At 38.6% G+C, this 27,995-nt stretch overlaps 1 protein-coding gene across 2 annotated transcripts; it reads left to right on the forward strand.

Moving 5' to 3' along the window:
- The first annotated feature begins 818 nt into the window (after window positions 1-818).
- On the forward strand, window positions 819-27,947 carry boc (BOC cell adhesion associated, oncogene regulated). Of its 2 annotated transcripts, none has more exons than XM_079600889.1 (19): window positions 819-1,248; window positions 12,060-12,184; window positions 12,597-12,878; window positions 16,096-16,242; window positions 16,956-17,099; window positions 17,180-17,473; window positions 18,263-18,535; window positions 21,384-21,643; window positions 21,755-21,920; window positions 22,764-22,823; window positions 23,010-23,219; window positions 24,548-24,726; window positions 24,816-24,915; window positions 25,001-25,123; window positions 25,239-25,421; window positions 25,531-25,733; window positions 25,871-25,959; window positions 26,878-27,038; window positions 27,305-27,947. In XM_079600889.1, the coding sequence occupies exons 2-19, from the start codon at window positions 12,076-12,078 to the stop codon at window positions 27,439-27,441; spliced, it is 3,120 nt and encodes a 1,039-aa protein (XP_079457015.1). In that variant the 5' UTR covers window positions 819-1,248; window positions 12,060-12,075; the 3' UTR covers window positions 27,442-27,947. The 2 variants fall into 2 exon arrangements, with proteins under 2 accessions (XP_079457015.1, XP_079457016.1); XM_079600890.1 differs by having other exon boundaries at window positions 996-1,248; window positions 21,755-21,914.
- Window positions 27,948-27,995: the final 48 nt, after the last annotated feature.

A 27,995-nucleotide genomic window follows, 5' to 3' on the forward strand; every position in this document is an offset into this window, starting at 1 on the left:
GTAGAAGAATATGTATAACTTAAAATAAAGTTTAAAATGGCTTAACTTATTTTGATGAGTTAAAGTAATGTAAAATCATATGTTATCATGACTACTTTATCATGTCTTTTTTTACAGTGAAATACAGAAGTATCTTTTTCAGTTTTATTGAAACTATAATGCATTAGACACTACTTATTCCAATAGAGGCTATTAAACAAAAAGAATAGTTGTATAATTTTTTTTAAATAAAAAGGATTGCCATTTAACATACAAACAACTGTGATTTTAAGCTATTTGATTAGAAAAAAAAACTATTGTAACTTGATTGTTGTAAAGTGATTTTTAAGCTACTTTGGGATAGGCACTTGTGTCTCATTAATAGGACTATAAGAAAATTACAGTAAGAAAAAGCATACTGTAATACACGTTATAGTGGTCATTTTAAAAACGAATAATTATAAGTAAGCCTAACATTTGTAATAATTATTTATCATTTTAGTTTTAAGAACTAACTAGCCTACTAAAACTGTTTGCCATAGTTTCAATGCTGAAATGCCCGTTCAGGTAAATAGTGTGGGAGGTCTTTTAGTACCGCGTCTGTTCTCGTGTGATGTGTGCCCGAATGGCCGGTTATTAATGAACCCAGTGGCTCTGAGAGACCCATGCGGGGGTCCTCACGTTTCACGGTGAGGTTTTCCCGCACAACACGGCACAGCTGCGCCTGCGGGACTGTCGCTTCAATAGACGGGGGTCAATGCGAGCCCTGCGGGTACGAGCGCATACCAAATCAGGGAGAACAGAGAAGCAACGGGAGGGGGAGGGGCTCCTTATCCTGCGCACATAACTTTGTGAACGTTTAAGTTTCGCACGCAAGATAACGCAAAGTTCTCGTTACGAACGTTCCACTCAGTCTTTAAAGCGTATTTCTTTAGGCGAGACAAGCGTGAACTGCGCTGAGATTTGGGAAGGAATCTTTATTGTTCTGATCCCTCCTCCTTCTTGGGAAGTGGGCGGACCCGAAAAGTTCCTCGCAAAAGGGAGAATTGTTCCAGGACTCAGTCATCCAAAAACGTCCTTTCAATGCAAGAAGTTGGGGAGCCGAAGAAAATGTCGGTGCTGCAGTAGTAAATTACTAAAGCAGTAGCGGTTTGCGGAGAAAAGGAGGAGAGGAATTGCAGTTTTCTTGGATTAAACAGCGAGAAACGCTGGGAAAAGTCGACCAACGAAAAACTAGTGGATTCAACTGCAAACTACTGCACGTTTTTGGTAAGTCTCTCTCTCCTCCCCCCAAAACATCTCTTGTTTTTAGGAACCCCACCATGCTATTCTAATAGATTTCTCGAGTTTTCTTCACTTTGCATAACATTTCCTACATTTTGTACTTTTGCGAACACTCTACCTATAGAAATGATTGCTTGTTGTTAATCTCAAGAAGATGTATTTTTACATATTTTTGGTAAAAGCATGCGGGTGTTAGCAAAAGAGCTATTTTTTTCCGACGTAACGTTACTCTTATCAGATTGCTGTAAGATTTGAGGTTACGTTTGCTATTTTTTCTTCTATAAACACGGTTTAGTAATCGTATTTGTGACGGTATTTCAGTAAAAAGTTAGTTAAATGGGCTTTGGATGCGAGTGTAATAATCATTGTTCCCCAATGCTAATCATAGGCAAAATTCTGTATTTGTCTGTATTTATGAGATCATATTGTATGCTTATATCGATGTATTATTGCTATAATTGTCAGTATTATGATGTGTAAGAGCATCTCTACATGAAAACTTTTGGCATAGTTTTACAGGCCTCATTCAGATGTATAGTAGTTGACATTACTGTGCTCAACGCAATTTTACAGTGAAAAAATATATATCAAAGTTTAGTATTCTATATATTTTGTTATTCTATTAATATTTGGACTTCTGGATATCTTAGAATAAATGTTTTTTATGAAAAAAAAAATCAAATGATGATTGTTGGTCAAACATATATCAAAGTTGTTTGTAAACAATTACAAATCAGTGTTAGGCTATAGCAGTTACATTGAATTATTTACAAACTTCATAAGGGCTAAAATAGTGATTAGTATTTTTAACCGATATGAACACATTTTCTTCTTAATCTGTTATCAATTTGTCAGACATAGCTAACTGTTAGAACAAAAATAAAATTGCCACTATTTAGATTGCAAAACAACTTAATAAGCACATAATAGATGAATAATAAATAAATGGTAATGCATAAATAATAATTAACAAAATATTCCTAATGCATATTCTGTTTTATTCTAGTAGTCTAACGATTTGGTTAATATAGGCCATAAAAAAATATAATGTTGGTCTATAAATGTAATTTGCTTATTGTATGCTTTAATGTGGGAATGAAACCGAACCTAATTGAGATGAACCACAAGAGGAGGTTTGATTTCTCATTAATTTGTGCACACCTCTTCTGCGTGTAAAACTTCATACAGTCCGTCATGGTTGTCATAGAGTAATAAAAAGACAATACTGATACAATGCTGGTAATGAAGTTTATCAGCGCCTCAAAATGTCCGAGCCCAGGTGCTGCATTGTTCTCGAAAAAGAAGGAAAACTGTCCAACTGAGAGGAATGCTGGCCGACCTTGCGTTTGTTTCAAACTAGTTGATAGATTCTTGTGAGCCAGATCGCTCTGCTCGGAATCGCATGCCAAGAATTCAATCTGAGGAAAAACTGTGGTAGCTGGTTTTTGCTCAAGATGATTGGTGGTCGGGTGGATCAAAAATGGTTCCATAATTGATTCCAGTCTGATTATCTTTTTGGCTTTCATAGTGCCTCTGACCTTATTTGGTTATAATGCTGGGAAGGCCTATTAGCTGTGCACAGATGGATGCACAGATTTCAGATGACATGCCCTCACTGCTCCGCATTCTTTCAGTGTAACAGGTATCCCATAGCTGAGCCAGAGAGGCCCGTCTGGGGATTTGGAAAGCTTGATAAAGGCATATTAGATGGGAGGGATGAGGCTGATCGGGTATCACTGTGGTAGAGATGTCAGGGATGTGACATATGTCTTGTTTTCATAGAAAAATAGACAACGAGGCTGTGGACATCAGCATAATGAACTGATTTCTAGTGTGTGACCAAATGAGAGCTGATTAGTCTTGTTGGACGTGAACGTTTATTGTTGCCTCAGAGGTTTTTGGACCGACTTATTGTTTGCTTAAAGGGTGTAACTTTTCTGTTAATTTGCAGAAGAAGGCTGCGTAAAAAAAAACTCCTTCAGGACGGCTTTCATGTCTGTTTCAGCGGGTTTATTCATGCAGTCATAACAGCCCGAAGGCAACAATCTGCGGGTTTGTGTGTGTGTGCGGGTAAAAGATGCTCTCCAATCAGGATTATCTTCTCATTGTGGAATGCACGGGGTGTCAGTTTGCTATTTCCAAACGCTCTTTGAATTATCCAAAGCTCAAAAGTATGGCAGCTGTCAAGAGGCAATTTTTAGCCCGCAGTGAGGAATAATTGCCTCTAAAGTATAAAGTATCTTTTGGGACCGCACCTGGCCGAGGTAATGTCGTTTCAGAGCTTTCTCCATTTCATTAGGGCCATGATAACACCTGGACATCCAGGTGGCTTGTTGGCTTTCTCACTTTCTCATGTTTTCTTGGAAAACTCGAGCATGTTTAATTTGACTCTAAAACCTATGAAATCTCGCTAATGTGTTACCTTGTCATTTCACCAGTCATTGTGATAACTGTATCGTGTCAAGCGCTTGTTTGACCAGAGTTGTCTCTGACATCAAGGAGACGCACAAACATAGCGGCACGTTGCTGTTTGTGTCAGTGTGTCTGTTGCAAGGCGGTGAGATCATTGATAAACTCCAGACCCTGGTAAGTAAGCAGCGACTGTTTGCAGACAAACAGCTCAGTGTGTGTAAAGCTGATATTTGTACAAAGATTAAGGATCGTTTGACAAGCATGGAGTAATGGAGACGCACAAGACCGTTCACACTCTCTCGATAACTCGCCTTCAGAGAGCTATAGCTCACTGTCAGTCACACACATGCTCTGAAACACACACACACACACACACACACACACACACACACACACACACACACACACACACACACACTCTATTAGTTGTCTTCATTATCTGTCGAGTATAGATTACACGCCACTTTCATGTTCTGAATAATTCTTATAAATTAGTCAAAATCACTTTTGATGCAAAATGCTAATCTGAAAATATACTTTCAAATTTCCAAAGCAAAATTGTCTCTGTTAAACATAGGGAGGCCTTAAGAGCTGTATACTTGTGTATTATGATTTTTGCCCTGCAATAGCCTATGTTCATTCAAAGTGGTTGGTAACATTTTTCATATGCTGACCAAGGCTGCGTTTATTTGATCTAAAACAGAGTAAAATAACTGTTTAGTCTTTGAATAGGCTATATTTTAAAATGTAGGCCTAATTTATTCTTGTGGTGGCAAAACTGAATTGAATTACACCAAACTTTTGAAAAGTTGTGTGTCTGATGTAGGTGAGTTTTGTTTTGCAATAAGAGTATTTTTTTCTTCATCTTCATGATTTTTGGACACCATTTTCAAAAGCCAAAGGCTACTGTATTGGTTTGCAGTGTAGGGTTTGTTTATTATGCGGTTGGTGTTTCTTATGATGTGTCTGCAAACTGTGTGGTCATGGATGTTGCAGGTGTTTACAGTTGACAAGGGCTTCCTCTGCCAAAGCCAGACCTATGGCTCTGAAAGACCGAGTCTTTTGACCCTTAACCACAATAAACCTTTAAAAAGACATTTTAGACTTTTTCAGCTTTAAATGTCCTTTTTTGTTTGCTTTTTTACTGTTTTCAGCCATTCACTCAAGCAACAGAGCATTATTGCATGAGTACTCTGTATAAAAAATATTATTTTAATTTCCTCTCCCTTTCTGCCTGTTTTTCCCAATCTTTGGCTCTGGACTCTTGCTGGCGAGCACGCAGGCAGTCTAAGCTCACTGAGTTCCTGTTGAATAATGTGGAGAAATTGCTTTAGATTTATAATTGGTTCCATTCACTATGATGGAAAAGCTGCCAGAGCAACAGGGGCCCCTCCGTTCTTCCATCTCTCTCTCTCTCTCTCTCTCTCTCTCTCTCTCTCTCTCTCTCTCTCTCTCTCTCTCTCTCTCTCTCTCTCTCTCTCTCTCTCTCTCTCTCTCTCTCTCTCCTCCTTCAGACCGCTCATCTGCTCAGCTATAAGCTTTGTCTGATTTTACAAGAAAATATGTTCTGTATTAATAGCTGTTCTTTATTTTGTAAAGAACTTTATATAGTGTTTGTGGAGCCAGAACATTTGTCCTCCCCTGTGAAGTTGTTTGTCATAATTTGAAAGTCAGAAGGTCTATGTTGGATTTTTGAATGTGTGTTAGTTTGGTCTGTATTTAAGCTATTGGTTATGAAAGTGATTATTTATTTAAATTAAAGCAACACAAACACTATCTTTGTGGGGACTCTCCATAGACTTAATGGTTTTTATACTGTACAATCTGTATATTTACACCCCCTTACACTAACCCTACCCCTAAACCTTCCCATCACAGGAAACTTTCTGGATTTTTACATTTTCAAAAAAAAAAACTCATTCAGTATGATTTATAAGCTTGTTTCCTCATGGGGACCTCAAATTAGATCCCCACGGTGATACAAGTCCCCATGAGGCAGTGTGCATTTAGGTTAAAGTCCCCAACGGGATAGAAAAACATGAACACACACACCTTACATAATTGTGCATTTATTACACATCCATCAATGACTTCTTTTTTCTGATATATCCTCATGGCATATTTTCCTCCTCACAGGAGTTGATCTGTACAGGCACAATCAACCTTTAAAACCAACTGTTTTCTTGAGCCAACCGCTCTTTCTTCATTTGTATTAAGATGCGTGTGAAGTGAGCTAAGTTCATTGAACCTGTTTACTGATTGCCTGACTTGACAATATTTTCCTAATAAGCATCTCCAAGGCAGTTTTGTAAATGGATTTTTTTGTGAACTGAACCTCTTATAATACCTGCCTTGGTGGGGAGCAGCATGAAAACAGAGTCAGTCTAATCCTAACTGACAGTTCCCATCGTCTGGCCAAACGGAGGTATGCGGTCATGTGACCATCCTACTCACATCCTAGTGCCCGAACTCAATAATTAGCGTGTGCTGGTTAATGCTGCCTTGTTATATGAATTATGCAAATATCAGGGTGCTTAATTGATTAGAGCCCCTGGACTTGGCTCGATCTTTTGCTCGTTAATCCCTTGAGTGGGTCTCATTATTGTATTTTTGGGCAGGGGTGGATGTTGCTCATTAATACACTGAAGGGTACGGTGATGGCGGGGGTATTGGCCTTGTTAGTGGCTTTTGATGTTTAATTTTCCGGCATGGGAACGACTGATGTCTGTCCGGTGTATTGTGGGAGAGGCAGTACTGGAAAATATTCTACTTTGCTTACACCTGTTAATCTGTTCTGAGAGCCATGAGAATGTTCCAGAAGATTAGTGATGGTGAAGAGCCCTGAAGGTAAAGTCATGGCTTTGGCAGCAGGTGAACTGTGCCCAGAGTTAAGGATATTCATGATGAATCTGCTGGTGACATACATGCAATGATTTCAATGCACATTTTATTTGGCTATTAAGTTCTTAAAGACCATGCTGTTAGATTAGTTTCACAGTCCTTCTTTGTCTTTTAATTGTGTCCCTGATTTAAACTTAAGGTCGTTTTGATAACAATTTTATTCATTTCTGTGAATCAGTTCAAATTATTTATCAATTCAGAACTCTGAATAAATTATTCGTTTGCATAATCAATAATTTTTATTTTTTTTTACTGAAGATTCTGCACTACATTTTCATTTATTAAATTGATTTAGGATCATCAAGAATATGTAGGTAAATAGTTATTTATGTGGTGTTTTTTAGATTAACTCAAAGAAATTAAATTCTTCCTTAGTTCCAACCAATGTGGAACATGTCTTTTTAAAATTTGTTTCAATGTTTAAATTTACTTACACTACCGTTCACATTTTTGTATATATATATATATTTAAAAAATATTAACACTTTTATTCAAAAGTGCATAATTTATCAAAAGGGACAGTTAAGACATTAATACTGTTTTAAAAGTTTAATAAATGGTGTTCTTTTGAACTTTCCATTCATAAAACAATCTAATAAAAATAATATAATAGTTTCTACAAAAATATTAAGATATTGATCATATGAAATATCAACATTGATAATACTAAGAAATGTTTCTTGAGCAACCAATTAACATATTAGAATAATTTCTGAAGGATCATGTGACACTGAAGTAGACTGAAGTAATTCAGCTTTGCCATAACAGGCAATAATTAATTAATTTTAAAATGCAATAATATTTCACAATATTACTGTTTTATTGTATTTTTTTTTTATCAAGTTAATGCAGCCTTGATGAGCAGAAAAAACATCCAAAAAATCGTACCGACCCCAAACTTTTGAACTCATCAGTGGAAGTTTGATCAAAATGGTGGTTCCTCTGATTGGAAAAATATATATTTTCTGCCAATTCAGAGCATAAATCTTTCTTGAGATGTTCTGTATATAGAATATAAAAGGGTGTAAAATAGTGAAAGATTCATTTTTAGCTGTATCGCTTAGTCCTAGTGCTAAGTGTGTTGTTAATCTGTTGGGAAGCCATAATTTCAGTGTGCTCTCCTTCTGAACTCTACTTTTTCCATTTTGGCTTCTTCAACCAAATGGCCAGCAAACTTCAACTATCCACCATCTCAATTTCCCCCCTCTACGGTCAATCACCAGTTGACATCCACTCTCTAATTTGGATCCCTAAAGCTTAGATCTCCCCCCCCACACCCACCCCCATATCCACTAACCACTGCTGGCTATCCCCCCCCCATCCTCCTCCAGCCCAAAACTGCAGCCCTTACTTGTCCATTGAGCAGCCCCCATCAGCTCTTCCTCTGGCCCTTCTGAGAAACGTCTCTCCTTTCACAAGGGGCCGTGGGGTTATTGTCCGTGCGCCGGCTCACTGCTTTACAATGACTCTCCACTCTATTAAGGTGCGTTCTGCCTGTTACCGTCGCCCAGAGCAACGGGCCTCCCGCATGGTAGATATGTGCTGTGGCATTGTGGGCCATAGGCCCGCGCGGGCAGTTGAACCCAGCACTCCTCACACTTGACACCGCATGTGTTTATCTAAAGGGGGGGTATTGTGATGTTTGGAGAATCGAGGATGGGTCGGGGGGGTCTGAAGGACATAAATAGGGTGAAGGGAGCGGGCTGATAAATATTCAGAAGGAGCTAGACCCCACCTCCTCCCCTCACCTCCTCGTTACTCTTCTCCTTCCTCTGTGTGGAAAGCAGATGGAATGTGAACGGTATGAGGGAGGCCCACAGCCGGCAGAGAGCAGTTTTATCCAATTAGTAGGGTTGTCAAAATGAATTTCACACAGGCTGGAGGACAATAGTGACCAGAGTGGCCCTAGAAGAAAGGACTCCATTTAGTGACAAAGAGGCATTATGAAGTCACTTCAGTATTATGCTTTTTGTCTCTCTTTCTCTCTCCTATAAACAGTCTAAATGCACATGCCTTTGTACAGCCCTTATCCAGATGCTCAGATCAATGCGATCTTGGTTCTCTAAAGGGGTCACGTACTTATACCGCATCCCATTTTTCACTTACAGTATCATTTGACTCCCCCTGCCCCTGTGCCCTTTGGTGAAGAAAAAGAAAATGGCAGTGCTATAAATGATTTTTCATTACAGTTGCGACTTGATATGAATGTGAAGTGTTTGTCTCAAAGACGATGACATGAGCTGGATTGCGCATGTGTGTCTGAATAAAGCAAGTGTGTTCAAGGGGATAACTTCTGACGCCTGAGACAGCTGGCTTGACAGCCAAGGAGAGACTATTGCCGCCTTTTCCAAACCTATAGGGCAGCTGTCCTGTTCCTGTTGACAGCAAAGAGTCTGATAGTCTGAGTAGTTCTAATGTTTTTTTGATGCAAACATCTAGTCTAACTTCCACAATTACATTACATCCAATTACATTTTGTTATATATATATATATATAATATATATATATATATATATATATTTTTTTTAGCTAAAAAAATATTGGCTGGGCATTGGGTACCGGTAATTATAAATCTGAACTACTTTCTCTACCAGTCTAGGGGAATTTTTTTTTTTTTTACACTGGAAGTTTGTTGAAAGATTTAATCGACTGAATGATTGATACCCAGACAACAGAACTTTTGACTATGGATTTAAATATGTGGTCAAGGCAATGCTATATCTGGCTAACTTAAATTCGTTTTTAGTTTTTTTTTATTGTGAGAATTGAATAATGTTCATTGTCATTACTTTGAGTTAGTTATTTGCAGATACATTTTTCATTAAATATTAGGTTCTCTCTGAAAAAATTTAAAATCTTGCTAAAATATATTCATTTATTATTTGTTTATTCATTTATTTTGTGCTAGTGAAAATACTGGCAGAGCAATTACAAATCTGATTCTGAACTTTGTTCTTGAGCAGCCCATCAGAAAAAATTATTGATTGATGTTTTGTCTGGGTGTTTGTCCACTGTAAGTATGTAGAAAGACATATTTTCAATATTTCATTGGCTGAATGTTTAGCAACTGACTGTACTTCCATCCCTCACAGTCACTGTCTGTGGTGAAAACACAACTGAAACAATCATCTGCACCTACAGAAGTAGTATAGATGTATCAATAGCAATGTCACGAGTTGTAGTATTACTAATCTTGGTAAGTTTGATAGTATCTGACATGGTAGTAAGTCATTTTAGCTGTAGTATTATAAACAGCAGTGATATGAGCCAATCACTGACCTGATTAAAGCTGAGGAATCGTGACAGAGCTTAAACTTAAAATAGAGAACTTGACTAAGTGCTCACTTAATGTTGTAGAAACTAGTTGTTGTTGGCCTGCTTGTCAAGTTGAGTGTTTGCTTAGGTCGGGATGATCTTAGTTACGCAGTGCGGTTCCCCGTTGTGCCTGGAATCAGTGTCATGCCCTTTCCACTTCAGAGATGAAAAACAAACAGGCTAATGTTGTATCGGACAGCAAAATCCATCGGCGTTTTAACACATACGGTAATTAAAATGATTAGTCCAACATTTCCAGATCAGTCAGACTAAATAACATCTCTCTGCAGCGTTATTCAGACAGCAAGACTTGTTTATTTCTGGTGTTGGAAACGGAAAAACATTTATTTAGGGCCAACCCCAAAGTCTGTAAATGGCACACATTCTATTCCGTCAGCAGAGTTTGGCTAATAGCTAACGGCTATGTACCTACCAGCTCCAGGAAAACAACTCTGAATCCCAAGACGTAGACTTCATTTATTTTTGTAGAGTTTTTTCTATTTTTTTTCTAGAGTTGCGTCGTGTGGTTCCCTCCCATGTTTGAGCTCTCAATCTTTCTGTGAGCTTTCATTAATCATTACTTACAATTGATGGGAGTAGAGTTGTGTGTGTGTTTGTGTATGTGAGAGAGTGAGAGAGAGAGGGAGAGATTTGCAGTCTGGGAGCAATGGACCACCCTCCTCCTCCTGACGGGAAGTTGTTAGTTTAACCTGACAGGAAAGAATTCGGGAAACTTGGCAATGAGAGCCGAGGGAGAGAAATGCTCCCTTTCCTGCATTAACTGTTAATACACTAACCATTACTCTTTTTCTCCCTCTCCACTCGCTCTCTTTCTTTCTCGGTTTGCGTCTTTGTAAGAGAACACATCACACTACTCAATATTTCCAGAAAATACAAATGATATCACCCCCACCCCATTGTTCTTTGTGTGCAGGTCTTTTTCTTTTGAACCCGCCTGTATCGGTTACACCTGAGTGAGGGGGCTCAGATTTCCCCCTCTTCTTATCCGGGCACCCGTCTCAACAGTTCGACCTGCTGTATGTGGGTTCAAGCGGATGTGTGTTTCAGCATGAGTTCTGTGAGCTTTCTGTAAGGAAAGATTGATTCAGTAGTAGAACGCCATTTTTGCGCCCTTGAAGGCACAATGGGAAAGCTATTCATAATAAGGTCATGAAAGTGAGCAAGAGAATCCCTTCATGAAGTGTACAGACCGCCATCACGTTGAGAAAGTCATTTTGCGTTTAGTGATCATATGATCCTGAGTGATATTCATTTAAACCTTAAGACCTGACATAGGATCTTAAAACACACCGGAAGAGATTTTTAGAAGAGAACTTTTTATTTTTAAACATATTTAATTTTTTTGTTGAGATGGTGCACAATCCTCACCTGTACCCAGAGGGAATAATTTTTACCAATATTTTTCACAACAATTTTATCAGCTGTAACATACATTTTTATGATGTATAAAGGTTTGCTATACAGAGTACACTACCATTCAATAGTTTCGGGTTGGTAATTTTTTTTGTTTGCATTTACTTTGATCAAAAATACAGTGAAAACAGTAACATAATTTATTTAATGCCGTTTATTCCTGTGATGGCAAAGCTGACTTTTCAGCATCATTAATCCAGTCTTCAGTGTCACATGATCCTTCAGAAATCATTATAATTATGATGATTTGCTTCTCAAGAAACATTTCTTATTATTATCAATGTTGATTTTGGTGGAAACCATGATACATTTTTTTTTTCCATAATTTTTTAAATAAAAAGTTTAAAAGAATAACATTTATTTGAAATAATTTTTTTTTAAAAACATTTTAAATGTTTACTGTCAATTTGAACATTTTAACGTGTCCTTCCTTGCTGAATAAAAATACAAATTTTCTTAAACTTGCTGACCCCCAACATTTGAATTGGTGTCAACATTTGAGAGTGCTCCATATGAGCTCCATTGAAAAGTGCTCACTTTAACTGCATTGGCCTTTGACGTAAGTAATGCATAGCATTCTTGGCTTAAATGGATTTTGCTGTCTTTTGTTGTTTTGTCAACTATATGAATGTGTATGTGTTGTTGGCTCACTGCTATATTCTCCTTATGCGCAATATAATGTCACACCAATGACATTTTCAGCTGATAACCTCTTTCTCGTTCTCTCTCACAGGGGTAGTGCATGGAAGATGTCTGGGATATTGGACTGGATACCATGGGAAAGAAAGCGGAAGTTTCGAGCGCTGTGTGCCTTGGGTGCTCTGCTGTGCTGCCTGCAGGATAGTGCTGCTGTTAGAGGTGGGTTTCTGACATCTTGGTTCTGCTCCACTAAAACTTAATAAAGCTTCATTTGAGCTGGAACAAGCTGGACTCAGATCCAGCACCTATTATAGTCCTTTTTTTAATAACTGATATATTTGTTCTGTATGCACCTAGTTTGCTTACAGAACAACCACTAGCTCTGCACCCCTATACACAAACTCACTACTTCAGACTTAAGTGAACGCACCTTGTGGTTCTACGCGTACTGTGCTAGACTAATTGGGACGTTACAGCATTTACATATTGTTACCCTACTGTTTGTTTTGATTGTTTCTATTTTTCTTCTCATTTGTAAGTTGCTTTGGATAAAAGCATCTACATTTCATCATTTAGCAATGTAAAATGTAAATATTTATTCACCATATTTGTGTCCAACTTTCTCTTCTAGATGATGTCCCAGTCTTCACAGAGGAGCCTTTTTCTGTGGTACAGAAACTGGGGGGCAGCGTGACCCTGCGGTGCAGCGCCCTGCCTAACCATGCCAACATCAGCTGGCGTCTAAACGGTCGAGAGCTGCCAGCTGGGGGCAACGAGGAGCTGGGAGTGCTGGTGTGGCCTGGTTCTCTCTACATCCCCTCCCTTACAAACCTCACCATAGGCAGATACCAGTGTGTGGCCACCACCAGCGTCGGGTCCTGCGCTAGCGTGCCAGCCAACGTTACTGCAGCTAGTGAGTACACACACTTTTGCAAGTTTTTTGCAGTCACTTGGTATAAACTTTGAAAATGTTCTGTGCTGAATTCAAAGGGCTTTCCAGTGTGCGGTTGTGTTCCAGGCCAAGGTCTGCTTGTGTGTGTGTGTGTGTGTGTGTGTGTGTGTGTGTGTGTGTGTGTGTGTGTGTGTGTGTGTGTGTGTGTGTGTGTGTGTGTGTGTGTGTGTGTGTGTGTGTGTGTGTGTGTGTGTGTGTGTGTGTGTTTGTATGCGTGTGTGTGTTTGTCCTAAGTCAGTGTTGGAGCACGGGAAGGGGTGTGTAATGTGACCCACCATAATGCCTGTGCGTGTGTGTACGGGTGAAACCACGGGCCCCATTAGCGAAGGGCCTCCTCCCTGTTCTCCACTGCTTCTGTCTTCTTACACAGAGACAGAACGGAAAAAGAAAGACAGAAAATGAAACATTGAGCAAATTTTTGTTAGTATAATGAGGTGATTGTGAGTTTGTGCATGCATATACCACCATTCAAAATACTTTTCAGCAAGGATGCAGTAAATTGAATGACTGATGATGATCATGTTCTCCAGCATGATTTAAGAACGACCCAAAGAACGTCTTGAATCTAAATGGAAGTGGGAACATATTACTGTCCGCACAAAGAAACTATTATCTGTTTGATTATTTCAATTATCTGTTTGATTAATTTAGTATACTACTAAATTATTTTCAGTTTGTGAATATGTGCCACACACAAGATTCTAAAGAACTGTGTGCGGATGCATGCTTGTTTGTGTGATAGTGTGAGGAGCGCAGGTTTGGCAGACTAGTCGAGGCAGGATATTCTGTCAAGATGAGACGCGACATGAGATTCTTGACACCATTTTCACCTCACAAAGCAGGCATGCTTTACATCATTCACCCCCCTGACTTCGCTCTCTCAAACTATCTGCGATTCTACTCTTGGCATTTAATGGTGCATTGGATTTCAGTCCTCTCACTGCTCATTTGTTTTTTTTAACTTTCAGCCTTGTTTTACTTTGACTCTCGTACATGTGTGAGATGTAATTGATAAGGTCTATGAATCGGGAGTCGAGAGCTAGGGGCTTTACAGATGCAAGCTCTTAGCTGGGGCCCCTCGTCTCTTATGAACCCACGTTGGCCCCTCACTCTAATTTAATAAAGACCTCCTCCCTAAGTCTGCCAGGGGTTGGACTGTTCTTCTGGGAGGGCGCTGCGTGTGATCGTGAGCCTGAAGTTGTCTCATGTCTCCATATTTCAAAGGTCTGCCCATTTGTTTTTGCTCTGTGAAAGAGCTTGGCTCTCCCTGGTATCCGTCTCTGTAGGAATCCTGTCTGAAGCGTCTCCCCCCGGGGAGGCCGTTGCCTGCCTGAGCATTATTTCAAACTCTCCTCTTGAATTCCTCCAAAGACAAGCGAGCCTCCCGTGTCCTTCGAGCCAAGAAACATTCCTTCGGCGCTCTCTCTCTCTCCCTTTTTCCACCCTCTCTCTCTCTCACACAAAAAGCACACCTCTTCACATATGTTTTTAATACATGGCGTAACAAATTCTCAATAAACTCTTGGGCGAACCTGTTTTTCTTTATCATCTTTTAGGGCTACGCATAGTCTGGCCAGTGATATCCCACACAATAGTTACTGTATCATCACAGTTTGAGTTTTAAATGTCATATAAACATGAGCGCTCATACGCACAGGCTCTGCGCCCCCGGACATAAAAATGATGAATGCTAAGTAACCGTGCAGCATGTATGAAAGCATTGCCAAGTGGAGTTGGAAACTCGTCTGATCTATTTTATAAATACTATTAATTCTGCACAGCTCCCAGCATTCCCTGCTCTCCATGCCTCCAGGAGACCTATAATGTACCGCACACATGCAAAAAAAAATCACATATTCACCCTTTAATACACATATAAATATAAACATATTAGAAACATAAACATGTTTTACAGTTTTTACTTATAGTCTGCCTCTGTTTTTTCGATATATTTCATTCGTTCACCATAAAACAAGTCCATTTGACTCATGTGCTATATTCCAAGTCTTCTGATGTTCTATGATAACATATATAAATTTTTTTGTAACATTGTAAATGTCTTTAGTCACTTTTGATCATTTTAATACATCCTTGCTGAATAAAAGTATTTAAAAAACGTTCTGACCCCAAAGTGTAAATGGCTTATTTAGTTTTTATTACATTAAACTTAAGATGTTTTCTCCCTCTGTTTTCCTCTCCTCTTTCTCCCCCTCACACACCTGAAGGGAGGAGGAATGTTTTGAAGAGAAGGAGGTAAATGGGGGAGTCAGTCAGAAGAGGGGTTAAAGCTGTGCACTGAGGAATTTAGAAGAGGTTTGGGGCGGTGCGGGATGCTGGCAGGGGTGGGCTGTAAAAAGACCCTGATTGATTTAGCAAATGGATCCTGGAATTCTCATCTCCCAAAAAAAATATTTCAAAAAAAACATTTCACTTCAAAAAACCAGGCGATTAAGACTTTGAGATTACAGATGCAGCTGGTGTTAGAGAGTTTATCAGATGTTGATTATTTAAGTGCTCTTCTCATCCATCATTTTATGTCTTTGCTTCCAGGAATACTTAACAAAGAGCTTTTTTTAATCTTTACCTCACGGATCTTTTGGCTCTGTTGTACATAACTAAGAGACATTTCAGACGCCAAGGAATATAACTAAACTCTGGAGAACAATGAAACAATTTGATTTGTGAGAGGAGTAATGAACAGTTGGGGAGATATTTGATTAAGTTCGGGGTTTTTCAGGACAGCGCTGAGCAATTTTCCCTGTCTGCCTTTGGAAAATATTCCCTTCACAGAATGACACACAGACTCGCTTAGGCAGAGTTATTCTGTTTTATTGCAATCCAGACTGCTTTTCCTCTCTTGAAACTCAAGAGATGGGTGACCTTTAGCCTTTGACCTCATTTTAGCCTGGGCTGACTTGAGCTTAAGGAAGCTAGACTTTCTGTCTCTGTTTTTCAGAGCTATTGGGTGTCTGCCCATTCGATATCCCAGTAAAAGTCCTAAGCATATGCACTCTAAAGCTTCTCAGTTTCCTGAATGGAATACAAAGAGGCTTTCAGCTTTGAAACGCTCAAAACCAGCATTTTGGACGTTTGAGATTTTAATTGCTTTTCCTATTTGATTAAATATGCTATATGTTTGAGAAACTTTGTATGATAACTCTGGTTTGTTTCCGTGCAGAAATGCGAGATTTTGAGCCAGATGACCAGCAGGAAATTGAGGTGGATGAAGGGAACACAGCTGTGATCGAGTGTCATCTGCCTGAGAGTCAACCTAAAGCTCAGGTCCGCTACAGTGTCAAACAGGAGTGGCTGGAGACATCTAAAGGTGTGTTTTACTGTGATTCTCAACCAAGGGTCCTGTGACCCACTAGTAGGCCCAATTGAGCCCACTTCTAACGGGGGTACAAGATGGCTTAATATTGTATGTAATGTCTTTGTGCAGTCAGTTTTCTCTTTCATTTTAACTACTGATCTTGCTGAGCAAATAAGTTTTAAAATTGTGCATGTTTCTAACTCGCTACATAGGTACTACTGAGCTAAGTAGGACTCCGGTAGCTAGTGGCTTGGCATAGGTATTGTAACTGTAGTATACTATGTAGATAGTATGCATCTGACTCTCCTGATTTATGGCTAAAATTTAAGCACACTATTATCATCATTAATCATTACATCATTGGATCTGTTACGAGCCACATTATTTGAATTCAAATATTATTTGCTTCAATCATTTATTCACATTTTTTAAACGCACACAAGCCGATTCTGGTATTTTAGTGTTCGGCAGCTCTTGTCTTGTTGGGAGACATCAAGTCTTTGCGTGTTGTCTGGTCTTGTCCACTCAACAAAGCGCTGCCTGTTAGCATGATTGTCTTTCTTGCAATTACTCTGGCTGTTCAAATATTCAGTTTAATGATGGTGAAGATCACAGCTTAGATTTAAGGAAATTACCTTAAGGAATGTTCTAGATTCTTAAATTAGATTCTGTTGAAAAATACTGGCCTAAAGATGCTAATCATTGGTTCTTTGATTGTGTCCTAGGGAATTACCTGATCATGCCATCAGGAAACCTTCAAATAGCTAATGCTACACAGGACGATGAGGGTCCCTATATATGTGCTGCTTACAACCCTGTCACCCAGGAAGTTAAAACCTCCACCTCTACCGATCGTCTCCGAATACGACGTAAGTGAACACAAAGCATAAAATGAACAGGTTCTGTCAATTTAATTTGACATAAAATTGACATGTATTGTCTTGTCTAGGTTCAACATCTGAGGCCGCACGTATCATCTATCCACCTGCATCTCGGTCCATTATGGTGAACAAAGGCCAGCGACTTGTGCTTGAGTGTGTGGCCAGCGGTATTCCCACTCCACAGGTCACATGGGCTAAGGACGGTCTGGACTTGCGAAATCTCAACAACACCCGCTTCTTACTGAGCAACTTGTTGATTGATGCAGCAAGCGAGAGCGACTCGGGCACTTACATGTGTAACGCTGATAACGGCATTGACTCTGCGAGTTCTGCTAGGGTGCTGTACGACGTGCAGGTGTTTGGTGAGTAGGATTTCAAGAGAGAAATAGTTTTTTTTTCAGGAGTCTCTGATGAATAGAAAGCTCAAAAGTGCATTAACTAATGTTAAAGTTGTTACCATTTTATTCTTGAGTCTTTTTTTCTATCCATTTAAAATATTGTATAATTGCTCTAACAACTGTATATTGTTAAAATTCACGGTTCTTAAAAAAACATTTGTGTTTGTTGTAACTGTTCAACTGGCAGACGATCAGATCATCTGGCTAGTGGCCCTTAGGTTATTTATTTGATTATTTGTTCAAGTGTAGTGGGGTATGAAAAGCAGGAACTAGGGCAGTGATGGAACATTTTACGTGTGTGGAAATTTAAATTTCCAGTCATTTAATCCTGCTTCAAGGTAATAAGCGTGTATCAGAACCAGAGGGCTTAGTGAATAAATGTGATAATAAGCATCTAAAACAACCCACAGTACATCTACTGAACAGAAAGTGTGTGTGAGAGAAGGATTGAGTTTCTGAGACATTGATGAGGTTGTTTTTGTGGGCTCGTCTCACGGCAGCTGTGATTAATTAAGCCGCTCTGGCTGTTGCTCTAATGAGCTCGAGCTGATTCACTAGCATCCAACCATCAAGTTTTTGGAGAGGGTGAGAGAACCCTGTCTATCCCAGACTCCTCTGCAGTAGCATGCCGTCGCAAACAGCACTCATGTTTTGTGCTGTTAAACCATCCAAATGCTTGTTGGTTTATGCTTTTCAACATTTTTTTTATGTTTTGACACATCTTTCCTGAAATTCCCTTCTTTGGTCTTTCAGAACCTCCTCAGGTGCGTGTCGAGCTCCAGCAGCAAGACGCTGCATGGGGCGAGACGGTGCGTTTCAGCTGTCAGGTGAGTGGCAAGCCCACTCCCACTGTGGTGTGGCTCCACAACGCTCAGCCCCTGAGCCCGTCACCACGCCATCGGATGTCCTCACAGGTGCTGCGCGTGCTCCACGTCGGGCCGCAGGACGATGGCATGTACCAGTGCATGGCGGAGAATGGTGTGGGCAGCTCACAGGCAGCCACAAGACTTCTCACTGTCCCAACAGGTATAAAACACTTCATTAAAAATGATAAAAACTTAGTATATTAATATATTGTTAAAAATGATAATACTACCGGTAATCATAATATTTGATTCTCAAGGAAAACAAGAACTTTTATATCCTTAAATGTAAATGTCAATATCACTGTCTTTTTATTATTAGGTGTTCAAGCACGAAGTGCTGAAAACCTATTGTAATTGTACAGATTTTTATTATTATTATTATTCTCCTGTAAAACGCATCGTGCAGCCCAAACCGTAAGTGCTAGAGACTTGAAACTTTGCCACAAGGTAGTACAAAAATCGAGGAGAGGTTATCAAATTATGAGCCCGATTGACCCATAGGTGGCGCTATAGCAACCAATTGCGCGAAACTGGTCATAACTCATAGACCGTATGTCGCAGAATCAAGTGTCTTATATCATTGGAAAGATGGTCACCTGGAGAACAAAACGTATATCTCCGATTTAATTTCCGTCATGATAGATTTTCCGCCATTTTGAATTTTGTCAAAAACCTACTTTTGCAAACTAGTCCCTGGTTTTTTGCCCGATCGGAACCAAACCAGTGCAGAAATGTTCTCTAGAGTCTGTCGATCAATAATAATCTAAAAAAAGTTGAATTTTTAAATCGCGGTCGCTAGGGGGCGCCAAATGAACGTTGTGGGCGGAGCCTATTTTACTAAAATGCCTCTAACTCAAGTAGTAAATGAGATAGCTTCACCAAACTTGGTACACATGTGTAGGAGGTCAATCTGAGGTCACGATAAAAACAACGCTCCGATTGGCCACATGGTGGCGCTATAACACAGAAAAAACATATAAACACCTGACCGTTTGTCCGATTGACTTGAAATTTGGTATGCAGTGCCTTGGCCCAAGGCCCCATGTATGTGTAAAAGGATATTGGCGTATCTCAAAAAACATGGCCGCCATTGGCCAATGAAGTTGAATCACCTATTAGACAAGGTTAACGGAGGCCAATCAGAACGAAACTCGGTGGGCGTGTTCAACTCATGGCCCCAGAGGTCTGTAAGAGTTTTGAAAGAAATCGGACACTAGTTGGCGCTAACGAGTTTTAAGGCTCTGTAATCACGTGGTGTTACAAATATCGTCACAATATGCATATCATTTGATAGATCTCCTCATGCTGAACATATTTGCCTCAAGAACCACTGCTGTCAATCAAATCGTTTATTAAATATTCACGAATATGTTAAAAACCTACTTTTGCGAACTAGTCCCTGGTTTTTCGTCCAATCAGAACCAAACAAGTCTAGGACAATTCTCTGGTCTCTCTAGATCAATAATTATCGAAAAAAAGTTGAACTTTTGCATTTGGGTGGCTGTAACAGGGTAATTTTAAAAAATGGGCGTGGCAAATTACACTCAAAAGCCTATAAATCCTATAAAAAAAACTCAGAACTTCACGAAAATTGGTGGGCATATGTGAAATAACATCATTAACAAGCATGCAAAATTATATGGAGATCGGACAATAGATGGCGCTATAACAGTTAGAAACAGTTAAAAACCATATATTTCCTATGGTAAATTGCCTGTATTGGCTGTAAATGGTGTTTTCCATCTATGATCAAATCATGTTCATATCATAATGTTCAAAACCAGTGCAGAATAATTATCTGGACTCTCTAGATCAATAATTATCAGAAAAAGTTGAACTCCTGCATTTGGATGGCTTCAATATGTAGCCTTGACCAAGTGTCCCCGAAAGCCTATATCTTTTCAATGAATGCTCAGATCTTCTTAAAAACATGTGAAATAACATGATAAAGAAGCATGAAAACTGTGTGTGTGTGTTTGTGTTTGTAAGCATGCAGATTACTGGTGAAACCAAGTAGTTCAAAATGAAAGTGAGCCAATAAGTGGTCTTCTACTGCCCTCTGCTGGCCATACTAATTATTAATAGTCTTTTCACATGTGCTTTTGCATTCATATATTTAGACACTAAAAAATCCCTTCTATAACAATTACTATTATAACACAATCATATTTTGTCAGAGTTTATCATTTCATTTGTTCTGATGCTTCACATAATTGCTAGCAACGTGGTAAATCATGGTAAATAACTCTAGAAACATGGTAAATCATAGTAAATAGGGTAAATCATGCTAGAATCCTGGTAAATAATTCTAGAATGTGGTATATCATGGTAAATCATCCTGTAACATGGTAAATCAAGGTAAACTAAGATAAATCATGGTAAACTATGGTAAATCATGCTAGAATCATTAAATCATAATAGAATGTGTTCAATTGTTGTAAACCATGCTAGATCAGGCTAAATCATGGTGAATCATACTAGAACTTGGTATATCATGGTAAACTATAGTAAATCATGCTAGATTCATGGTAAATCATACTGGAACATGGTAAATCATGAAAAATCACACTAAAATGTGGTATATCATGGTAAATCATGCTAAAACGTAGTCTTTTCCATCTATGATGTCAGTGATTAAATGCTTGCTAAATAAAACTTAATGTCTTAAATGCTTAAAGGCCTTAAAAGCTTGAACACCGACAAATGCTGCTTGCAGCTTTAATTAATAATAATAGTTGTAGTTAATATTTATCATGCTATAATTAATAAACAAAAGTGAATAGAATAGAATAATCCCCAATATAATAACATTAAAGTATAAATATAAAATAGTATATACGTACATAGATAATAAAAGGGATAATAATTATTATTATTATTCAAGTTTTATTTACTTTATTTGTATTTAATTTTATTAATTTATAACCCAATATATATATATATATAAAATCATGTTTTTGTGTGTGTTTTCCATTTGTAATGAATAAATACATTTTAATTTATTTCAGTGCCCTCACGGTCAGGTAAGCTGCCCATGATTCGACCGATGAGCCCAGATAAAGTGCTGCGGGAACAGCCACCTTTGAAGGCTGTGGCCACCAGTGCAGTGCTGCCTTTCGACTGCTCTGAGGTCAGAGTCTCTCCCGCCGAAGCTCCAGTCATCCTGAGTCAGCCACGCACAGGAAAGGCAGACTACTATGAACTTACCTGGAAACCCCGTCATGATGGAGGATCACCTGTGCTGGAGTATGTCGTCAAGTACAGAAAGGTACAACACTGCCCAGTTCATGAGTACAGTGTGATCTCACTCACTCTACAATATGTTTGCCTTGTGATTCTACTCCTCTGATTCATTGTGTGTATTTTTTCTGTCTGACAGGCTGGAGAGTCTCCCGGAGAGTGGACCACTAACACCATTTCAGGCTTCCAGCACAAACTGACTCTTACTAAACTGCTGCCTGCCAGCCTCTATGAAGTGGAGATGGCCGCTAAGAACTGCGCTGGACTTGGGCAGCCCGCGATGATGACTTTTAGAACAGGCAAATGTATAGCCATACAACTTTAAGATTACCTTTCTGCTTCAACATTTGAAAATTTGTGTTTCTAATGTTAAATAATCTCAAGGTCAAGACCCAAATGTTTATAGGAGGGCTCTGCATCTTCTTGAAGTATATATATATACTAGTCTACTTGGGTTATAACTAAATTAATTAGCAAGAAATATGCGTTTGAAATTAATTTGACCAACTAATGCCATGATTGACCAATCAGAATTTAGTATTCCAGAGATATTAGTATGAAAAAGAGCAATTATCAATTTATTTATAAGAAAAATATATAAAATGTAAATAAGTTAAATAAGATACATATTTCAACTGTTTATTGCTTAAAAATGCTGTTAAATGTAACAGTAAAATAATCACTATTAAAATTGACAAATAAATATGATTATTTAAAACTGTTTATTTAATTTGTTCAAAGTAGTGCTTTAGTAGCATTAGCAATCATATTCACCCCCCATATATGTCCAATCAGGATCGATAATCAAGAGATAGATAGTGGTATGTAAAAGAGCAAATGTAACTGTAAAATTAAGAAATCACTTTTAAAATTGGCAAATAAATATGCATATATAAAACTGTTTATTTAATTAGTTATAAAAAGGTAGTCAGTTGCACAATTTACAAAGGTAGTCAGTTTTATTAATCATTTACAATTTAGTGGTCATTATACAAAAATATTTCGCCTCTGAATAATTTATTCTGATTGGTCAATCATTCTGAGTTGTGTATTTTTTTCAAATTACACTTTTTTTAAGTATCTGAGTTGTAGTATGAAAAAAAGAGTGAAATGGTGAATTAAAGTGTCTCTTTAATTTTGGTCTGCAGGGCGAAGAGGAGGACCCGTAGGGCCTCCAAAAACACCAGATGCGCCACCTCGTCTCACACGTGAGTATACGTTTGCCCCTATGATTATAATATAATGAGTTTGCTGTAGTTCTTTAAGGCTGCAGTAAAGTACTGAGGAACTGTAACATTAAATATATCTAAAAATGTGTGTCATTAATTGTTCTGATTAATAATATTATGATTATTAATTATGCTAACATTACTGGGTTTTTTTTGTCTCTTCAGCTCCAGAAGCTCCAGACAGACCCACTGTTTCCATGGCCACCGAGACCTCAGCCTATGTGACGTGGATCCCTCGCGGGAACCGTGGATTCCCAATCCAGTCATTCCGTGTGGAGTACAAGAAATTGAAGAAAGGCAGTGGAGAGTGGGAGGTGGCTGTAAACAATATCCCTCCCTCTCGCCTCTCAGTCGAGATCACAGGCCTGGAGAAAGGTTAGATTTAGATCATCTTCACATAAGTCAGCTTATAGTATGGAATGAGAAAAATATGGTGAATCAGGAGTGTCATACTTAAATATTGCTTTAAAATTATCAAATAAATTTGCATATTTGAAAGTGTTTATTTAATTTGTTTTAAAAGATAGTTTAATGTAATAACGAAAACGTTGATAAATCAAATTTTTTGAATTTTAAATTAAAACGGTTTGTTTAACTTTTAATGTTAGTTAAATGTAACAAAATAAAAAATTTTAAAGGGATAGTTCACCCAAAAATATATTTTTTGGATGAAATCAAGAGCTTTCTGTCCCTCCGTTGGCAGTTACACAACTACTTCTTTTATTTTATTTTTATTTACCCTTTATTTTACCAGGTGATGTCCCATTGAGATATTCAAATCTCTTTTACAAGGGAGCCCTGGGGCAACAAATTACACAAGTCACAGAAACGGACACAACAAACAAAACAGATTTACAGTACATGTAAAACAATTTAAAATAACATAAAGGGGTCATTGAAAACATGTGCATTGTTCAAATTTGTAACATTTAAGTAATTGTTTAAAATGTTCAAGTGAGATAAAAACAGAAAGCTTCAACTACAACTTTGATGCTTCAAAGTGTTCATAAAGAGATCATAAAACTAATCCATATGAATTGAGCTGTTTAATCCAAATTTTCTGAAGAGACACGATCACTTTATATCATGAACAGATTTAATTGAGGCTTTTATTCACATATAAACATTCATCAACTCGCACATCAGTTGTGGTAAACGGAAGCTCAAGCATGTTTGCTTGACATGCGAGAACCAATGAGGTTTGTTGGATTAGTTGAGCTTGTTCGATGATCAATGTTTAAATGTGAATAAAAGGCTAAATTCAATCTGTTCATCATATCAAGCGATCATGTCTCTTCAGAAAATTTGGACTAAACTTCTCAATTCATATGGATAAGTTTTACAATCTCTTCATGAACTTTTGAAATATTAAAGTGTTAGTTGCGTATCTGTCAATGGAGGGGCAGAAATGTCTCAGATTTCACCAAAAACATGTTCATTTGTGTTCCGAAGGTGAACGAAAGTCTTATGGGTTTGCAAAGATATGAGGGTAATTAATGACAGAATTTTCACTTTTGGGTGAACTGTCACTTTAACTAATTTTTTTAAACTAAACTTTTGTTGCACATAAAAAAAAAAAGGCAAGTAGCTTTTCCTAATTAGTTTGCCATACTAGACCAAACTCATGTTTCCCATGATCTTAAAATCATGTTGAGATTCACTTGCAGTTTACTTATTTCTCGTTCTTTCCATTGCATCCGCAGGAACATCATACAAGTTCAGAGTTTTGGCCGTTAACGTGTTGGGAGAGAGTCCAGCAAGCGCTCCCTCTAAAGCCTACACAGTGGTGGGCAGTGGTCCACCAAACCGACGTCCTATCGACGGACCCTACATCACCTACAATGAAGCCATAAATGAGACCACAGTCATCCTGAAATGGACGGTAAGCACTTCCTCACTAAACATTTTTACATTGTCAATTTCAAGAAATACGACCTGTTTGTATAACTAAAAATGATTTTCTCCCTGCAGTACACACCAGTCAATAACACCCCCATTTATGGCTTCTACATCTTCTACCGACCCACCGATAGCGACAATGACAGTGACTACAAAAAGGATATAGTGGAAGGTTAGTCATGTCCTTCCTTTATTTTTTAATTTCGCAACTATATATTAAAGGAATGTAAAATGTAATGGTCTGGCGCTATTTTTAGGTGACCGCTACTGGCACTCCATCACTGACCTACAGCCTGAGACGGCTTACGACATTAAGATGCAGTGTTTCAACGAAGGGGGCGAGAGTGAGTTCGGAAATGTCGTCATTTTAGAAACTAAAGGTTCGTTTCCTTTTTCTCACACTCACATTCCGAACCGCACCTCAGCCATTTTCTAGAACAAAGATCTCTTCTGACCACACAGATCTTAAGTGTGAACATCTGTGTGTACTTACAGCTCGCCTTCACCAGAGGACCACACCTCCAGAGACATCATCGTCCAGACCCGACCATCCAGGAAACCCTGTTCCTCGGCCTGGTGATCTGCCTTACCTCATTGTGGGTGTGGTACTCGGAGCATTCGTTTTCATCATCGTAGCCTTCATCCCAATCTGTCTGTGGAGAGTCTGGGCCAAACAAAGTGAGTGCCGTTTTAGAAACATTAAAACAGTCAAAGATCTTCATTATTGAGTCAAAGATATGTTAAGACAAGGAACCCTGGATTAATTTTGTATTTCTCGTTATTTCAGAACAAACTTTAGACATGCGCTTTCCAGCGTTGGCAGCTACAGTTTCTCCATGCCAGTACACCATGGTACCCCTGCAAGGATTGGCTCTAGGTCGGCCTTGTCCTGTAGACCCCCACCTGACATCTGCCCACACTGTCTACGCTCCTAAAGGAGAATACATTCCTAATGGGAAATACACTACACAGCGCCTTCCTGGACACCGGGTAAGTTTTCACTTTGACCTTTAATGTTTTGTGATGTTCAACTTCGGCACAGGTATAAACTTCTTGGCCTGCTGTTTTAGACCAGCAAAGGATGGTATTGTATTGCGTTGATGTTCAATCTCTTGTCTCTTTTGTAGGAGGATGCTGACAATGAGTTGGAGTGTGATGCATTGTTACCTCAGAAACTTCTCAATCAGCAACCACATATCCACAATTACTGTAACGGGTAAGAATTGTACTATTGCTTCATTTTATTATAGAAATCACCCCTTTGAAGTGCCCATATTGTGCTCTTTTAAAGGTAATAATCTAATTTCTTGAGGTCTGTTTGAATACATTTCACAGAAGCCTACTTTAATGTCCTAATTTAACTAAAAGGCCTAATCCTGGCTTAATCTAAGCCATGTCTGTGAAACTAGGAAACGGTTAAAATAAATGTTTTCTGATACTGTACATTTGCAGCAGAACCTCTTTCAACCCTCTGGCTGAAATTCTCTGTTTTAGATCGTATCTCTTTAAAACACATCTTTCCGAAAAGCCCAGTCTGCTCTGATTGGTCAGCTGGCCAAGTCTGTTGTGATTGGTCAACCACTTACCATAATCGAGTTTCAGCTCCTGAGACTCACTGAGTAGCTGTAAACCGTATTATATCTATGGTAACTTTGGCGTCCGTATTGTTGTATCAGAGTCCGATAATGAGACAAAGCGACAAAGCAAAATCAGCCAACTTGTTCTTTGAGGGGCGGGCCAAAGCAGCAAGTTGGCGGGCAGTATGCAAATGTGTGACACAGCAAATTCGGCTAGACTACAAATGAGGCAGCAAGTGTTTTCTGTTGGAGAGATGAACTCTATTTGGTGTGCTTTGTTACTTTACAGATCGTTTGCATGCACAAACAGCTATATTACACACTAAAGGAAAGGTACAATAAAAAAGCAAAATACGTGCTTTTGATCTGAAAATTTCCTGATAGATAAAATCAAGTCCTGTCCTACATATTTATTTATCATTGAATATTGATCGTTTGTCACATTATGGAGTTAAAATGGGTTGTGAATGCTGTTTCATAGTGAGTGTTATACTTTTACGTTTTTTAGGGAAACCCAGAAATTACATTTGAACTTAGTGTTTTTTTCTTACTTTTAGGGTGTCTGGTTGTCCTGAAGAGGGATGCTATGTGTCTGATGGTTCCCCCTTGCAGGTCCTCAACCTATCGGGACCTATATATCCATCTCAGAGTCCTGACTCCATGCAGGCCGATCACTCCCTCACTGAAGCAGTTCATTTGGAAGGGGAGGTCACTGCTGGTGCGTTTGGTTATTTTGTGTTACAAAAAAGGCAATGTCAAAAATAACTGCAATTTTAAAATGAGACAAAAATTAATTAAGGTGAATGAATTAATACTATCTGGCCTGGGCCGGTGCACCCTGCAGCTACACACTTATTGAATTAAATGCATATAATTGATCATTATGCAGGGGGTGAAAATTGTCAAACATGATCATTCGAAAATACACCTAATATATTTTTTTTAGCGAGTAGATGAGTAATCTGAATGCATTTCTCCCCACAGACTTGCCCCTGTTAACAACAGTTGATGCGGGCATTAACCAGTTGCTCCTTTATGCTGAGCAACAGGAAGTGGGAACAACACAGAACATGAAGCAGCTTGAGGAACAAGGGACCAGAGATGATTCAAAAGATGGATGAAACTAGAAAAAAAAGAGGGGGGGGGGGGGGGGAAGAGAAAATATTTATTTTTCTATAACAGATGCTATATTTATATATTTATGTTTGTACATAGTACATTTTTTTAGAATGTATATATTGGTTGTTTATATCAGATGTTATACATATTTTGGATATGTTTGTCTGTTACCACCAGGACGTTTTTATACGTACGCTGTATAATTGATCCTCATGTGAGATAGGAACAACCTGACACCTCAACATCATACATACAGTATCAGTAATAAGCTCCAGGTTTTCCACTGGCAAGCATCTCTTGATGTTTGAAGTACAGCTGGTGGGAAATGTAATGCTTTTAGGGCATTATGACAATGATCCATTCATTAAGAATGTTGTAACTTGCAGTGCTTTGGGACAATTGACTTTAAAATGATTTGTACGCCTATGTATACTATATTGCCAAAAGTATTGGGACACCCCTCCAAATCATTGAACTCAGGTGTTCCAGTCACTTCCATGTCCACAGTTGTATAAAATCAAGCACCTAGGAATGCAGACTGCTTCTACAAACATGT

The sequence above is a fragment of the Phoxinus phoxinus genome (genome assembly GCF_949152265.1).
Source record: "Phoxinus phoxinus genome assembly, chromosome: 24".
In the NCBI taxonomy this organism is placed as follows: domain Eukaryota; kingdom Metazoa; phylum Chordata; class Actinopteri; order Cypriniformes; family Leuciscidae; genus Phoxinus; species Phoxinus phoxinus.

What these genes read in the sequence shown, in the direction of transcription:
- boc (XM_079600889.1), top strand. Translation starts at nt 12,076, where the DNA reads ATGTCTGGGATATTGGACTGGATACCATGGGAAAGAAAGCGGAAGTTT. An exon ending in AGCGCCTTCCTGGACACCGG is followed by an intron (nt 25,734 to 25,870) that starts GTAAGTTTTCAC and finishes TCTCTTTTGTAG; the next exon opens with GAGGATGCTGACAATGAGTT. An exon ending in GGAAGGGGAGGTCACTGCTG is followed by an intron (nt 27,039 to 27,304) that starts GTGCGTTTGGTT and finishes TTCTCCCCACAG; the next exon opens with ACTTGCCCCTGTTAACAACA.